Source organism: Anas acuta, chromosome 15 (genome assembly GCF_963932015.1).
Source record: "Anas acuta chromosome 15, bAnaAcu1.1, whole genome shotgun sequence".
Taxonomy (NCBI): domain Eukaryota; kingdom Metazoa; phylum Chordata; class Aves; order Anseriformes; family Anatidae; genus Anas; species Anas acuta.
In genome coordinates, this window is record NC_088993.1 from 18,045,344 (window position 1) to 18,061,859 (window position 16,516).

The following is a 16,516-nucleotide window of genomic DNA, read 5'->3' on the forward strand; positions in this document are numbered from 1 at the left end:
CTCACCTGGCACACTGCAGGGCTTTTCTGTGCTCAGACGAAGGCGAATGTTTTACATGAGCCAACTCTACCTAGAAATCACACCTACGGCTGGACTAAATTCCAGGCTGGGTACGTGTACTGTATTCTAGCACAGCAGAGGACAGGCTCAGATTGCAAAATATATCAGAGAGGGTTGCATGCACCTTGGTGAATGGGTGGTAACACCTGTTCTGTTTCCTGGCCCTTTTCTGATTCCCCTGACGCTGTGGCATGCCGGAGCAGGGCTGCTCCACCCTGTGCAGCTGCGGGATGTAAGCTGCTGTGGTGAGGGAACGCTTTCAGAGGCAGGAGCCCTGACCACCAGCGGGCTCTGAGGCTTTACTGAGAGCTAAATTTCCCCCAGAGCTTTTGTTCCCTGTCTGCTTTCTCTCTCATGTTGCCTCTATCAAAGGCTCAGGTGTTCTCTGAGACCTCCGCTGGGAGGTGCCGCAGTTGCCCCCCTCTGAGGGATGCTGGGGGGCTGCATCCCCCCTCCAGCCTCGGCTCTCCCTGCAGCGGAGGGGCCGGGTGGCAGCAGGCGGCTGTGCCTCGCAGCGAGCTCCCGGCGGCTCTGGGGCTGTGCCTGCGGTGCTGCTGGCCGGGTCCCGAGCCCACACGGCCGCGAGCTGGTAGCCAGGTAATGCTGGAAAAGCCAGGCTCATAAAATTTAACACCTCAACGATATTTCTAACAGGAGGAAACAAGAACTTCTCCTTTCTGATGGAGAAGAAATGACTTCAGACCTCGCTAAATGTCATCCCAGGCTACATTAACTGCTGTCTTGCTCAGAGGCTGCTGTCTAGCTGGCCACTTACGGCTCGGAGCATAGTTCATTTCCCCGCTTGAAATTCAGGCATTGTTTGTGTCACAGTGGGTTAGGGATACATCAGCAGAGGTTCTTTTCTAGACCATAGAGGATACCTGGTTCAAGGAAGGCAGCCATGGTATCGAAACCTGGTAAGTGAATAGTCATAATCATCCATCAATCCTATTTCAATCCCAAGGAAGATCATTCAAAATCCTAAAAGAGTCCCTGAGCAGTCAAGAGAGCAGAGCCCCATGTAGGAGGTGGCATGGGTGTTTCTGAAGAATAAATCTTAGCAGGAGCACACTGGGTACCTCGTTACCAGGCAGAGAGTGATAAATTAGGCAGCTCACGGAAGAGCTACAGAAATGATGAGGGAGGTGGAGGATCTATCTAATGAGAAAAGATTAAATTACTGAAGTTGGCAGGGTTTGACTGAGTGGCAGGTGAGGAGGGGAGGAGGAACTGTGCGGGAGGAAGGAACGCCTGAGTAAGAGCAGGGATGGCTTCCCGGGATCCACGCTGGGCATTGCTGCTGCCAGCGGAGGGCAGGAGATCGCGGGCTGGTCCCGGGAAGCCTGGTGGCTGTGTCCCTGTAACACCTGATGCCCATTCAGCAGGGGCAACTCCGTGCCCTGGCAGTAGTCTAAAAGCCCTCCCGGAGAGCACCCGGCTGCTGCCAGGGCCGTGGCACACGGTGACGGGCAGCACGAGCCGTGAGGAGGCCGCTGCAGCCGTCCCTCGCTGTGAGATGAAGGACGCCGGGCGCTGAGCCTCGTCCAGGCAATGCCGGCATCGGGAAGGCTGAGAGGGGAGGATTGCACAGCCTGGCAGGAAGCAGAGGAGCTTTGAAGTAGAAATCTTTTATAGCCTGGGGCAGCTGTGAGCACACTGTGCAATGGCTCGGTAGCGGCCACTGAGCATGCACACGCTTCCAGCACCGCGCTTAAACCCCCGCCTCCCTCGCCCTTCCCAGCCGCTCTGTAGCCATGGGCAGCCTGACACCCCGCCTGTGAACGTGGGCAGGAGCTGCCCGCTTCCCCAGCACACTGCACAGGCCCAGGACAGTACCGAGGGTGCGGATCCTCGACAGAGGCTGTCCCACGCCAGTGTCCTAGAATTGAGATGTGCTCACAGAGCAGGGAAACGCAGGTCTGCTCTGCTCTGTGCCACCACTGGCACCAAATGCCCTCTCTCTGCTGCTCTGTTTTGATCTGCGGCTCATTAGGAATGAATAAATTATGATTTTTAAAGAATTGGATATGAAGCAAATCTTCTTGGTTTATGGTTGAGGCCTGTGCTAGCAGCTAAGCAGGCGTTTGCTGCCTGGTCACCAGACAGCCGGGTGGGTCCCCCTGCGGTGCCGTCCCTCCTCTCAGCAGCCTCTGCAGCCCCTCGCCTCGTGGCTGTGCAGACCAGGGCAGCCAAGCAAAAGTCTCTCCGAGGCTGCTGCTCGTTGCTTGTGCTTGGGAAACAAACCCTCGTTCACAGGCACGGAGGGGTCCTCTGCCAGGCAAAGCCTTGCCCAGAGGAGTGAAGTTCTGCAAAGGCACTGGTGGAGCAGGGGCGAGTCGCAGGTGCCGAAGCCGAGGCAGGTCCTGGGGCTGGCAGCGCGGCTGGCCAGCAGAAGTTCTTCCACAGAGCGGGGCTGAAGCGGGTGAGGTGAGGCTGCCTGTGCTCCGCGGGCCTCAGTGTGCAGCGGACGGGGAGAGCCCCTCGGCTGGCAGAGCTCTGGGCGGGGGTCTGGGGGTGACGCATCCCTCCGGACACCGCTGCGCAGGCTGGGCTGGCCGCTTCATCTCCAGGCAGCCTCTCGGATTGCTATGGAAACAGTCCCATGACGAGAACCTCAGAGAGCAGCGTGAGCCAAGCTACCCGAGGTAGATCGGGGAGGCTGGCACCACTGTGCTGATTCGGTGGCATCTTGCCATGGACAATCAGCCCCGGGTGTGCGCCAGGGGTGCCCTGCATGGGGAGGACGGTGCAGCACCGCGGCCCAGCACACGCCGCGGGCAGCCCAGCCGCCTGGCCAGGGCGCTTTTCTCCTGGAGAAGGCTGCAGCTGGTGAAGGGCATTTTACAAAGCGCAAAGTACGTTGGCAAAACACTTCTGATCCAGCCTCCTGATGCAAAGCTGGCAGCAGGCTGCGCTGCAGATGAGCCACAAGCAAGGCCCTGGGCTCCGTGCTGTTTGTGCCACCGCTCCCAGCCCGGGGCTCGTCGCGGCGATGCAGCACCCAGAGGCTCTTCCAGCACCAGGTGAGCGGAGCACCAGCAGCGTTGGTCGAGGTGCTCAGATGTCAAGGGGGAGATGCCAGGCAGTCTCCTGGCTGTCCTGCTGACCGTGTCCTTGGCCGGCTGACTGCGTGACATGGCTCAGAGCGAGGTGACTGCAGTCAGCAGCGTGTGCTCCACGTCAGCCGCAGGCTGTGCTCTGCCTGGCAGCTCGCTGCTCAGCCCCAGGTGCCCCGCAGGCAGCTCTATGTCCCGACCACCAGGACCAGCTCTTGTGTGAGGCATCACCGACCTCCACGAGCCTCCAGCCCTGAGCATTGGGATGACAGTGCATCAAAGCTGGGGTCAAAGCTGCTCGGAGACAACGGGCAAACCTCTTGCTCCCTTCCTGCCTTGGTTTCCCTTTCTCTAGATGAGTGATTATGTACCCGGACACCTTGCAATCTGAGATGACTTCTCTGCCACTGCTGCCTGTCCCTTTCCTACCATCACTGCTATGTTGGCACAGGTTGGAGACAGCCAGCTGACACTTGTGTTCAGCGTGGCTTTGCCATGTTGTCCTGTCGTGTGATCAGCAAAGGGCTTCCTTTGCAAACCCTGGCACTAATTCCGCAAGAACCGAGATTAGAGCAGGAGATTATCTCCTGATAATGTGCAGATAACGCCACTCACCTACTTACTCTGAGTAAGTACCTGACAGATGGGATGGGTCCCACGATGCCCTTCCTACATGGACAACAGCCTGCTCGTGTGCTTGCCAGGGAGACCAAGGGCAACTGAGAGGCGACCTGGGAGCTTCAGCCCCGAGCAATAGCCAGGGCTTGTGGGACAAGAAGGGGCTGCTCGGGAGCAGTGGGAGGTCTGAGCCTCTGGCCATGGCAGAGGAGGACTTTGACGTGCACCTTGCAGCTCACAGCATCGGGCTGTGTCTCCAGGGGTCTCTGCCAGCACTTGGCACACGCTTTTCCTCCAAACCGCAGCACTGGTGACGCAGGTGGCAGAGGCCCCAGGGCTGGGCATGCTGCAAGCCCGGTGTCCGCAGCTGCTGTGTTTCTCCATCCCTGCCTCCTGCACACCAGCTCTCCCCCGAAGAGAAGCAAGGCCGGCTCTGCCCACAATGCTGCACAGATCCAGGCAGCCAGCGGGCTGCTCGGTGGAGACGAGCAAGGGCAGACTTGTAGGAAAAGCATGGGGGAGGAGCGGAGAGCCCCACCACTGCATGCCCAGGAAGGACTGGAGGGAGTGGATAAGTAATTCAGGTATTTAGCAATGGAAGGAAAACTCTCGGCTTCAGTCTTTTCACGGCTGTTTCCTAAGGGCAGGTTTATCAAAACAGCTACAGCAGAAACTAAAACGGACAGAAGCCTCTGCTGCCCCAGCTGTTTGCCACTGCCCGTCCGATCACACATACAGGCAGGGCCTGGGGGGTTCACGATCTTTGGCCCTACAGAGTGTACAGAAAGAGGCTTTAAGGGCTGGTGGGACCTTGAAGGGACGTCTAGTTCCTTCCTGTGCACGTGTCACCTGTGACTGTCCCTTCTCTAACCTCTTCTCTTGCCTCCTGCCAGCATACACCTCTCAGACAAAATGGCTCTCCCTCTGGCTGCAGCCTTTTCAGAACTATTCACTGTATAAATCACAGGCCACGTATTCACTGCACATACACTTTTCCAAGTCTGAGAGAGCTCCAGCGTGTTCCTTTTTTTATAGCAGCTGTAATGATGCATCAGTAAAATGGGGGGTTTGGTTTCCGAGCACCTTGCTCAGGGATGCTGTTCTTCCACCTTTTGTTAACTGTAGGTGGCAAAGGTGGATGTAGGTTCCTAGGATCTACAGTTTAGACCACAGGAGCAAGTGCTAAATGCCGTCAGAACACGCATTTAGTCTAAACCTGAAGCTGTCTCCATGAATGGAAAAATGCTTTGACATTGTGGAATGCCACCGAAAAACATCTTGAGTGCCTTCTTGGACTAGAGTTTAAATGACATTGCATTTTTACTGTTTATTTTCTATTCAGGATATATTTACAGACTTCATTCATTCCCTGAGGGAGGTAAAGCTCCGTATGAATTAATCTACCTCATTTCAAGGTGTTCCACTGCTTCTGCTGACAGGTAAATAATGAAGAAAAATCATGGAAGTTTTGAGGTGTTCTGAAAAATGTATTTCTAGGAACTATTGTATTGAAAAAATGTTTGCAAAAGCCTGGAAGTAAAGGTGATAATCTGTAAAAGCTTACTTATTAACAGAAGCGGTAATTGGGATAGCAGCATGTAGAGATTCACAGGCCAGAGACTTTCCTGCAGGAACCACGTCCCCAGTTTACGGCTCGGTCCAGCAGGATCATTTCCTTTAAAGTTCTTCCAGCCTCAGAATGAAGTATTCCAAGGCAGGTAATTGCCATATCCCTTCACAAATTATAACAAAAGTAAATTACCGTCCTTGTTAAAAATGCACGCTTCTCACTTCACTCAGATGTGTCTACATCCAGCCTCCCATCAACAAGCCTTGTTAAGCCTTTATCTGGTAGATTAAAGAGCCCTTTCTTGTCAGAGGTCTTCTTCTCGGCTTGTGAATCACAACAGGAGCGTAGAACTGGAAGGGACAGCTTGGGCCATCAAATCCCATTTCCCTGCAATTGCTGGCAACCATGTTATAAAGTCCATTTCAAACTCAATCTTAAAACTAATTGCATGTCTTGCCCCCAATACTCCTCTCAGGAATCCGTTCCAGAACAACATTTCTCCCACAGTTAGAAACTATTTAATTTCCAGCCAAAATGTATTTGTGCCAATTCATACCTATTTGTTTTTGTGCCAGCACTGCCTGTTATCTGAGGCCATTTTCCTCCTTCCTCGGTGTTCATCTGCTTGTGCACTGCACTCAGACAGCAGGCATATGCTCCCCAGCCTTCCTTTCACGTGGCTACGTGTGCCCAGGTCCCTCGCACAGGTCTGGAGGTTGTCCTTGGGGTCTGGCTCTCCCCTATCCCACTCCCAATTTATCTTCCTGGAGAAGTGCTGAGAATGGTAGACAATTCCACACTAACCACCAGCCAGACCTCACCCTTTCCTGCCTCGGAGTGCTCCTCGAAACTCCCTGCTTCCCCTTCACGAGCCAGGCATCAGCCTTGCATGGTACCCACCAGGCGCGGGTCCCTTGTGCTGATGGCAGGCACAGCAACACCTCCGAAGGGGCTTCCCAGTCTATTATGTGGGGAAAATGCTCTGCTTAGAGTCTCGCCTTTAGTACGTGCAGAGCCAAGCCCTCCCAGCTGGTGCCGGGAAGCGTTCCCAGCTGCCTGCCAGGACTTCTTGCCACATGTCCCCACAACCCAGAGCTCAGCCTGAGCCCCAGCACTGCTCAGCCTCTGGAGGTGAACGCCACAGGCAGGTCCCGCTGGGGCAGCCACGAGTCACACAAAGCCTGTCGGGGGGGCTGAAAGGAAACCGCACCTGAGCAGAGGCTGCTCCATGGCCGCCCACCAGATTCCTCCACCTGCCTCCAAAGCAACCGGTCTCCATCCCTGCCATAATACGGGGAGGGAACTAGGTGGACGCTGACCTGTCCTGGCGACTCCCAGGTGGGGCCAGCTGGGCTGGATGCTTCTGAACGCTTGGGAAACACTCCTGCGGCTAACGAATGTGAATGGAAGTGTGCAGGTATGCAGTGTAAATACATGAGCCTTTAAAAACAGAACTGTCAAATAAAGTGTTACACTCCATCAGCTCCTATTGCATCCACTCGCCAAACACCAGCAGACGCTTGGATAACACTCAGATCTGCTCATGGATGCGTTTGACATCCATGCTGGAGAAATACACATTTTATGATGAATAAAAAGAGCCAGAGCCCAGGCAGCAGGTATTTAAGGCTAAACCACTTGTTTTAGAGGGCTTTACATTCTGGTTGTAAAATTTCCTCTGGGCTGGAAGCTGGTGCCCAAGAAGAAATATTCTTTCTGTTACGTATGATTTGCCTGCAAATCCTATTAGTCTTCTGTGCAGCACATCACAGGAGCAGAGACGCTAGGATGTCAGACCAGGGCATATTGCTAAGCACTGTGTTTTAGATGTGTGCTTGGTGTAAGAAAGACCAAAGCACTGTGACTTCATTAAATGGTGTCTGTTTTGAGGTTCATCTTATATTTTTGAAATTGAAAAGGTTTTTTGTTGTTGCTTTTTTTTTTTTTTTTAGGAGAAGAAGGGAAAGAGGGAAGGGAAACACACTTGCATAGTGAGAATAGGTCACCCCACTGAACTGGTTTGTTATCTACTGTTAGCCAGTGTTGTTTGGTGTGTTTTTCACACAGATGTGTTGTCATAAAGGAAAGTCCTGAATCTGCAGGGCTAATGGCATTAGTATGAATTGGCAAGCTTGAGAGCAGCCTTGCTGACTTCACTAGATGCTCAGTGGATTCTCCAATTCAAAACAAATGTATCTCCTGTATGAGGAGGATTCCTCTCAGGGTAGATCTATATTTATAACAGCCGTGTGACATATAGAACATACAGATGAGCTGAAGAGAGCAGCAGAGTGAACCCGTGCTGCCCAGGGCTTCCTGAGAACACGAGCCTGTCCCCAGCACTGCAGCACATGCTCCCCTGCCCAGCCACCCAAGCTGCAGTTACTCTGGGTTCTCATTTCAGGTTCACGTCTGATCATTAAATTCACAGGAACTTTTCCGTGGGCTCTGCCTGTCCCAGGTGGGGACCGTGCACCTCCCTGCTTGGCTTCGCGGAGCTCGGGGGCAGCCCAGGGCACCGGCCGCTGGCTGCCTGGCAGAACGAGGGGAGGAGGCTGGGAGGGGGGGATGTGAGACTGCTGCTGCCAGCTCAGGTTAGTCCCTTAACATTCACATTACTGTAATGCAGTTGAAAAGGAATCCACTAGTTACAGGAAATGATTTACAGGACACAAGACGCTGCATTTCAGAGGTCTCATGTGTACCATAAAAAATATATTATAAAGGAATAATCTCTATCGGAACTGGAACTGCACAGAGAGAACACATGTCCAGCTGAGAGCAGCATTGAGCTTTTGTTCATTATGGGGAAAGTCTGCTCTTCATCTTATTTGATGAATATTTTTTCCCAGCACTCAGTATCTAGTTAATATTGGCACTCAATATTTTTTTTCAAATGTTGCTTTTGCCATGAGATCAAGCACAGCTGAGACTCCAATGGTGTGTTGCTCTGAGGTGTTCCCTGCTGAGCTTCACAAAGCAACAGCAAGATTTGGAGCAAACCCTGGACTTCCCCTGCAAAATCCAGGCCACAGCTCATCAGCTGGGGAAGCACAAGGGAATTCAGCCAGCTCTAGCCCAGCCTGCCCGTGCCCAGAGCTCCCCTGCACGGCGGGACGCGCAGCTCTGCAGATCCCCACATGGAGATCGGTGGAGAAGGGTCACTGCCTCCAAGCACGCCTTCTGCTCGCTGGCAGGATGAGGTACCCAGAACTCACAGCCACATGAGGCTAGAAATGTACCCTGCTGGAGTCTGCACTTCCCTAACACTTGCTCAGAAGCCCAGCTGTGGCCCTCGTGTAGGAGGGTTAACATGCAGCATCTCCACAGCTTTTGTCACCCAGATCAGGTGCTGGCTCTGCTGGTAATCTGCAGCATCCGGATGGTGCTGGTGCTTTGAGGACAGTGGGTGCAGGGGGTTATATTTCTGCTCGTTCACCTCTGAGGGCTTTAGCAAATGACCGGGTACCTCCGTTGACCTCCGTACCACGGCAATACCAACACTGCCCTGCAGAGAGGGGCCGAGATGGTCCACACGCCAAGAGCTGCAAGGTGCCCAATGCCCTAGTGCAATACCTGTGAGGGAGACACCCAGAAGACCCCAGAATGAGGGGCAGGAGAGGGCTGAGAGACATTAATGCATTTCTTCCCCTCACAAAATCCTTGCTGAAGCCAAAGCTGAGAACTGGAGGTGGGAAGTGCTGAAATGCTCAGCTGGGAAGAGACGGTGGCAGATCCGGAGAAGCTGTGATGAGGGAGGCTCTGTCGGGCCCATCCTGTGCCACCGAGGCTGGGGACACCTGGCTGAGCGCTGCGGCCAGCCTTGCCAGGCGGTGCAGCTCCTGGCACCTAAACCGTGGGTCCTCCGTGTCCCCCAGGGCCCTCGGCTGTGCTGCACCCGCACGCCAGCTGCTGCCTGCCCCTTGCCGTGGGCTCTCACCTCCCCTCGCCTCTCCCCGGGTGCCAGCCCGTCCCCGCGGAGCCCCCGCGCTCTGCTCGGAGGGACGGGGCCCGGGGCCGCGGCCAGCCGCGAGGCGCTTCCCGGAGGAGCCGTGGGGGAGCCGGGAGACTCGGGCAGGGGCCGTGGGCTGGGGGCAGCGGGCCGAGGGGCTGCCACTACGGAGTGTGTTTCGGGGGGCCCGCTGGGGTGCACGCAGGGGCCAGGGGCTGCGGCGTGGCTCTGCCGAGCCCAAGGAGGGCGCGCACAGCAGCGCTGCCTCCCGGCCGGCGGCACGCACCCCCCCGGGGCCGGGGGCGCAGGCACGCGGCGGGGGCTCCGGGGGATGCCGGCTGCCAGCCGGGGAGGGGGGGGAACCCACCGAGCTGCCCGAAGCGGCGGCCCCGGTGCCGAGCGGCCGCTGCTCCCCCCCCCGGCTCGGCGGGGCCGAGCGCGCTCCCGGCGCGGCGGCGGGGCCGGGGGCGGGCCGTCCCCTCCCCTCCCGGCGCGGGAGCGCGCATCTCGCCGCCCACCCGGCACAAAGTTTCGCGGCCGCAACTCGGCGGCAACAGTGCGGGGCCGGCGGCGGCGCGCGGCCGCGCTGAGTCCCGGCGCCCCGGTGCCCGGCGGGGGCCGGCGGCGAGCGTGCCATGCGGGGCTCCCCCCCCGCGGCGGCGGCGGCGGCGGCGGCGGCGGGGCGGGAGGGCGGCGGCGCCCCATGCGGCCGGGGCGGCCGGGCGGCGGCTGACACCATGTGCGCCCGGTGCCCGGGGCGAGGAGCGGGGAGCAGCCATGTCCCCCCCCGCCCAGCCGGGGGTGCCGGGCGGGCGCGGCTCTAAGGTGCCCCCGGCGCGGAAGCTGCTCTGCATGTGCAGCCTCTCGCTCTGCCTCACCTACCTGTGCTACAGCCTCATGGGGGGCGCCGGCCCGGCCGCCCTGCGCTCCCCGGCCGCGCTGCCCGGCACGGCGGCCCCCGCGGCCCCGCGCTCCCCGGCCGCGCCGCCCGGCTCGGCGGCCCCGCGCTCCGCCGGCAGCCCTCGGGCCGGCACCGGAGCCCCCGCCGCCCCCGCCGCCTCCGCCGCCCCGACGCGAGCCGCCAACGGCAGCCGGGAAGCGGCGGCGGCGGGCGCCTGGCCGCGGACGCCGCTGGCCCCCGGGGAGGCGATCGCGGCGCAGAGCGGAGCCTTCGAGAGGGACCCGCAGGAGTCCAGCACCACGGACGAGGAGCTGAGCCGGGCCGGCAGCCCGGGCAGCCGCGGCGGCGGCAGCAGCACCACGCCGGACTACGGCGAGAAGCGGCTGCCGCAAGCCCTCATCATCGGGGTGAAGAAGGGCGGCACGCGGGCGCTGCTGGAGGCCATCCGCGCGCACCCCGACGTGCGAGCCGTGGGCACCGAGCCCCACTTCTTCGACAGGAACTACGAGAAGGGGCTCGAGTGGTACAGGTGAGGGCCGGGGGGGGAGGTCCCGGGGCCCCCGAGGGTCCCGGCGGGCGAGGGGCGCGCGGCTGCAGCTCCCTCGGTGCGGGGCCGTGGCCGAGGGGCAGGAGCCGCGGGAGGTGTCGCGGCCCCGCCCGGGGGCACAGCGCAGCGCCCGGTGCTGGGCACGTCCCGACGGGTCCGGAGCTGCCGAAAGGAGCAGGAGCGGGAGCGGGAGCTGTGCCGGCGGCTGCTGCGGGTGCTGAAGTGGCCGGCGATGCCCGCTCTGGTGCGCGCTGCACCTCGCAAATGAGATGTACTCTTTATTCAACAAGTTCCACGTCAGAAAGTTGTTTTCCGTTGACAAGGTTTAATTCTATTCGTGAAAAAACCTCTGAATGTAGATAGCGTAACGTTTTTAGGGAATCTTAAAAGTTCTGACTACTAGAAAACCCTGAACTGCAGTAAGGAAGCGTTAATTGCCTTGGCAGGTTTAGCAAATGAATGAATTGTGAGGGCTCGGGGTTTTGTTGCTTGTGTTTTGGTTTTCTCTTCCCCCCCGGCTTTTTTTTTTCTCCTTTTTTTTTCTTTTTAGTCTTAAGCTAAAAAGAATGTAGCATGGTAGTGTAGCTTGCGAATTACCGTGGTTCTCCAGTTTATGGTCAAAAGAAACCCATACTAATTTCTTTCCAAGAAGCAGTCTGTGGTTAAGCAGATGAAGTTCTGCATCTTTGCTGCATGTGTGTTCTGAAAATTAAGACGGAATTATACCAGGGCTGCAAGTTGGTTACTGCATGGGTTACCTGGATGCTCTTCATTAGTGTACACAGTTTTCATGAGAGCTGCATGCAAATCTGAGGAACTCTAGGCAACTTCTTACAGAAACTGTGGAAGCCAAGCCCTCATAATACTTGGTGTAGCATCCACTTGGCTTTGTTAAAATGCTGAGGGATTTTCTTGAGGGACTTCAGTAAAGTGGAGATCAGCACTCTGAAAGTATGTTAGTTTCTGAGAGTGTTTTTAGTATTCTGTACCAACGTGGGGAAAGAATAAAAGGTTGACTAACGTTATTTTATTTATATTAATACAGTAATTTCAGACGTGGTCTTTTTTCTTTTTACTGTTTGTTTTTCTGCAGGAAAGCTTTGCCTTGAAAAATACGTGTAGAAAATTTGCTGGAAGAGGCTAGAGACTTGCATATAGATGGGTTTGGTTTTATTCAAAATCGGTAGAAGAAGATCAAGCACGGAATATGGCAAGCAGCTGCTTTTTCATCTTTAAAATCGTGCTACAAGAAAAGGGCTAGAGTGTGGGTGCAACTCCTCTCCTGGAGTATACGGTGCACACATGTTTTCGCTTACAGAAAGCATTGAAATTTTTCATCTCTGCAGTAGCTCTATGGTCTGCTTAGCTGATTTCCAGCGCTAGTGATGTGCTGCTCTGGTAGAGAGGTGTGAGATGAAAAGAGTGGGTCAGAGCTGGTTTGCGAGCTTCCTCGGCAGGGCTGGAGGATGGATTCTCTGGTCAGGGGATAAATAAATGACTTGGCTGCTTTAATTGTCACCGTGGCCCTGAGCATTTGCCCTGATTATTTAACCCGATCCCACCTTCACAGACAGCATTGTTTTCCATTCTCCTTGTAAAAGTTTTTCAGCCTTGCTGGAACAAGGTAGCAGGTTACGGTGTCACCGGCCCTCAGGAGCCACAGGCTGCCTTCCCCTTGTGCTGTGCTGGTGGGTGGTGTTGTGGCAGATCAGGAGGCTGCCCTGCTCCGTGCTGTACAGAGCTGCAGAGCATGGGGGGGGGATCGCCACCCACATTCGCAGGAATTTCTTCCTGACCCTCTCTGATATTAACTGGGTGCACTACGAAGGCTGACTGCTTGCAGCTGTGTACCAGGTAGAGTAACTGGAGACTTTTCCTTTCAATGGAAATGCCTATTATTTATTTTTTTAAAAAAAAAAAACCAGCTGTTGAAGTGTTTATACTAGCATCTCCTTACAGTGACTTTTATCAATTGTTTACATTTCACATATAACACTTCCTTTCCTGAACTATAAGCTGTTAGTTTTTAATACGGTTGAGTTTCATTTTTCATGTGTAATGAAATAAGGAAATATCCGTCTCAGTGTTCCTTGCTTTCTCATTCACTTCTGAGAATGGCTTTGGGTAGTCCAGCAGGGTTGGGAAGAGAGGCTTATCATTTAGTCCAACCGCTGTTAATACAGCTGAGGGCTGGTCTTGCAGCAACTTCCTCACCTTAGTTTATCCATGTGTGAAATGGAGACGGTACCTAAAGGCTACCAGTTCTGTTGTGTGTGTCCAACGCATTTGTTTTTTTTCTGCCTTGAGGTTAGATCCTGGACACAGTGCTTACGGTTGACTGTCTCGGGACAGTGTTCAGAGGCTGAAGTTAGTGCAAAATGCAGCTTTCTGTGTGTTGGGTGGTGCGGTGTTGGGAAGCCTGTTGCACCAGCTCTCTGCAGTCTGTTCTGTTTTCCTGGTAACCTTTAGGAAAAGCTGTGCTGTTTGTCATTGCTTTAACTCTGCAGTCAAAGTTTATGTAGAAATTACAGAACCGAAGTCTTCCTACACATGTACTGTTGCAAACTGAGTTCAAGGCTTGTTTCGGTTGTTTTGTGCTATGCTGCCAGCATTGTTTGTGTGACTCCAGTTTGTGACTCTGTACATCTTAATGTTTGTCTGTCTGAAGCACAGCTCAGTGATTGAACTTTCTTTAAGCTGCACCTAATACCTGATGTGCATTAACTTTTGTTGATAACTTCCTAATTGTTTTTTTTTTCTTAATGTAGATTTTAATTTGACTTCTATTAAATTAACTTGACTGCTATTAAAGGTAGAAGGGTAGGTGGAAGTGACTTTTAACCATTTCTTTTGTTAACAGGGTGGCATTACTTATATCTGGTGTATGTATTCCTTGCATATCTTCAGTTCTCTTTCAGGTCTGGGACCCTGGTAGCTGGCAGTAAGGACCACCTTGGGCAGTGGAGGCTGACAGTGTCCTTATGACACCACAAGTCTGTCCCACCATGGACATGTCAGGTTCTGGCAAGTTTATCTGCCTTTCCTTGGGGAGTCACTGGTGACTACCACACTGTCCTTCCTTCTAAAGCACAGGATGTGCCGTTGTTCCCTGTCAAAATGCAGTTGGTTTTAGTGCCTGAGTGTCTGTGTGCCCCCAGCACGCCCAGGGCTGTGCCCGCTGCCCCTTCAGCCCAGGCACCGGGCATGCCCCTGGTGCTCGTGTGGGTGACGTGCACCCCAGCGTGATGCTCCTGCCTCCGTGGGCACGTCCCGTGCTGTGAGCTCTGCCCTGAGCTGTCCTGCGGTTGGAAACGAATTGAGAGACTTGTCTGGGAGTGCAATAAGGGCACCAGAACAAGGGGGAAGCTCCTAGAGGCCTCTGAGCAGTAAAGGAAGTAAGCTTACACCTACAAATGCTCAGTACCAACTGAGGCAGCATCCAGGATACGCCCGAGTTCCTCGCCTGGCCGAGAAAAAACTGCAAATGAGCACAAGAGGATTTTGTGGATAAAGGGAACTGCCAGCTGCCCACAGTGTCTGACCCTCAGACAGATTTGTCACCTTGTAGTGCTGGAAGCCTCAGTTTGGTGTGTGCTGAGCTTGGAGAGGCAGCGTAAGGGAGGGCAGGACCTGGAGGCTGCAGCAGAGCCCCGCTGGTCAGCGTGGTCCTGGGCAGCTTTAACTGCAGGGAAGCAGGAGGTGACCCTGGTCCTGCTGGCTTCACACAGCCCAGCCCTGCCCTCTGCCAGCTGTGTGAGCCCTGGGGCCGCTTTACACCCGCAGTCTGGAGGTGTCAGGGAACACGGGGCTGAGGCTCGCAGTGCATGGGGAGGGAGAAGCAGCCTGAACAGACGGTGCTTAGCTGGGCTGCTCTGCTTGTGTGGATGACCAAAAGAGAAGATCTTAGCTCTTTCAGCATCTCCCAGGCTCGCTGAATAGGACAGTCCAGGACTCAGACCAGCAGCTCCGTCAGCCTGCAGGCTCAGGAACGGGAGATGGTTCAATTCCTTCCGTTTGCATTTTGAAGGCTATCTGGACATCCAATGCTTAGCAGAAAATTGAGGATTCATAACAGTCAATTTTGTAGTTTCAACAAAAATACGATGTCCATAAAGCAGAGAGAAGGTCTGATAATGGTTAACTTACATTTGGAGTTCTGAGGTTCGCTGATTTGAAGGTTATTCCAAAACCTCACCTCAGGAGTTAAATTCTTTGTGTACATGCACGTTGCTCTGCTCGTTGCCTCCCTCTCAGCGGAGCCTTCCCCAAGAAGCTGCGGCAAAGTCTCTGTAATTAGACCACGTTCCTGTTACTCTGCCCCAGGCTTCCACATGCTAAGCAGTTATACGGGGTGTAGCTTTATGCGTGGAGTAGTCCCATTGCAGCCACTGCAGGGAGCAGTCACCATGACAAGCAATGAAATGGTTTGCATGTCTAATGCTATTTTCACTGCCTGTCTGTTTTGTGTGGTGTTTTTTTTGTGTTTTTTTTTTTTGTGTTCTCCGTAACAGTCAGGCCGGTGTGTTACTCTGTAAGCAACTACCCTCATACAAATGATGAATACCGTGACAGGGAGCTCTTTTCCCAAGAATAAACGTGTTCTTGAGCCAGCAGTTTCAAGAAGCAGCTGGCTGTGGCTGGGGAGCCAATGCTCTGTCATGTCCCTGTGGACATTAAACTCATCTGTATTTGGGAAGCTGCTGTCATGCATGGTTATCCCTGTAACAGGCTCCGCTCCTCCCGGGGCGCTGCCTGCGGTCTCATCTCCCTCCTGCTGTCATCTGGAGGCTGGTGTGGCACAGCCTCCTCTGTGGAGGCTGTACAGGAGCTGATCCTGCTGCAGAGTGCTGTGCCCTCACTGCTACGGCTGCCGGCAGAAATGGCACTGGAAGCGCCCAAGGACGTGCGATGAGACCCCCTTCCAGCATCCCTTAGCAGCTGTTGGACAGCAGCAGCTCGGGGCCGTTTTGGCCGTGGCCTCACGCAGCGAAAGCCTTGCTGTGAGATGTAATTGTGTTGCTGGGTAATACTCATGCCACTCTGATCCGTTCAGGATATTCAGAAAATCAAACCGCTTCCATCAGTGCTGCCATTCTGCGCTGATGGGCACTCTAGGAACACCTACAGTGGCAGGATAGATTGGGGTTTGCTTCTAATGACGGGCACCACTGCAGATGCCTGGCAGCTGCTGTGTTTCTCAGTAAAAGGCCTTCCTGGTGTACTGTGCCCTCTGCACTTCTGGTAACTTAGGGAAAGTGTATTGATTTTTTTTTTTTTACTTTTTTTTTTTTGTCTGGGACCTGCTGTGAGTTGGCTTTTGCTGAAATGTAGTGACTCAGCTGCCCTCCCACCTCTGGGGATCCAATATATTGAGATTTATCAGGGTTGAAGACTGCACCAGTATTTCCGTGTAACTTAGCTCTTTCAGTACCTCGTCCATTTCACATCTGCTAAGCCCTGGCAGAGCCGGCACCCAGCTCTCAGCAGAGCTGATGGTGCTCTCCTGGCTTGTGGGCTGGCAGCTGTGAGAAGAGGGCCAGGCTGTCTGTTACTCTGTCCCTGCAGTTCACCCTTCTGGAGGCTGGAGAGAGGCCGGCATCATTGGCTTGGATTTTCTTCTGCACCCAGAGCTACCGGGGGGACCCCACCGTGTGCCAGCACCCGGCCTCTGCCCCTTCCCTGTGCCAGGGGAGCCCGCTCACCACCCGTGTTTGTCAGCAGTTTCTCCAAGCTTTTCCGCTCTGTTTCAGATCCAGGGATGGGATGCGGAAATAAATCAGGCCTCTTTGCAGTGTTTTATCACCTGATGATG

At 54.8% G+C, this 16,516-nt stretch overlaps 1 protein-coding gene across 3 annotated transcripts in view; it reads left to right on the forward strand.

The window, feature by feature from the left end:
- Positions 1-9,799: 9,799 nt before the first annotated feature.
- Positions 9,800-16,516, forward strand: part of HS3ST4 (heparan sulfate-glucosamine 3-sulfotransferase 4) — a 63,118-nt gene continuing 56,401 nt past the window's right edge. For all 3 annotated transcript variants that reach the window (XR_011101625.1, XR_011101626.1, XM_068699336.1), the window contains exon 1: positions 9,800-10,686. Coding sequence is in view for 1 of the 3 variants with exons in the window: in XM_068699336.1 (XP_068555437.1) it covers positions 10,034-10,686 (653 nt within the window). In the remaining 2 variants the exon portion in view is untranslated. The remainder of the gene's footprint in view (positions 10,687-16,516) is intronic.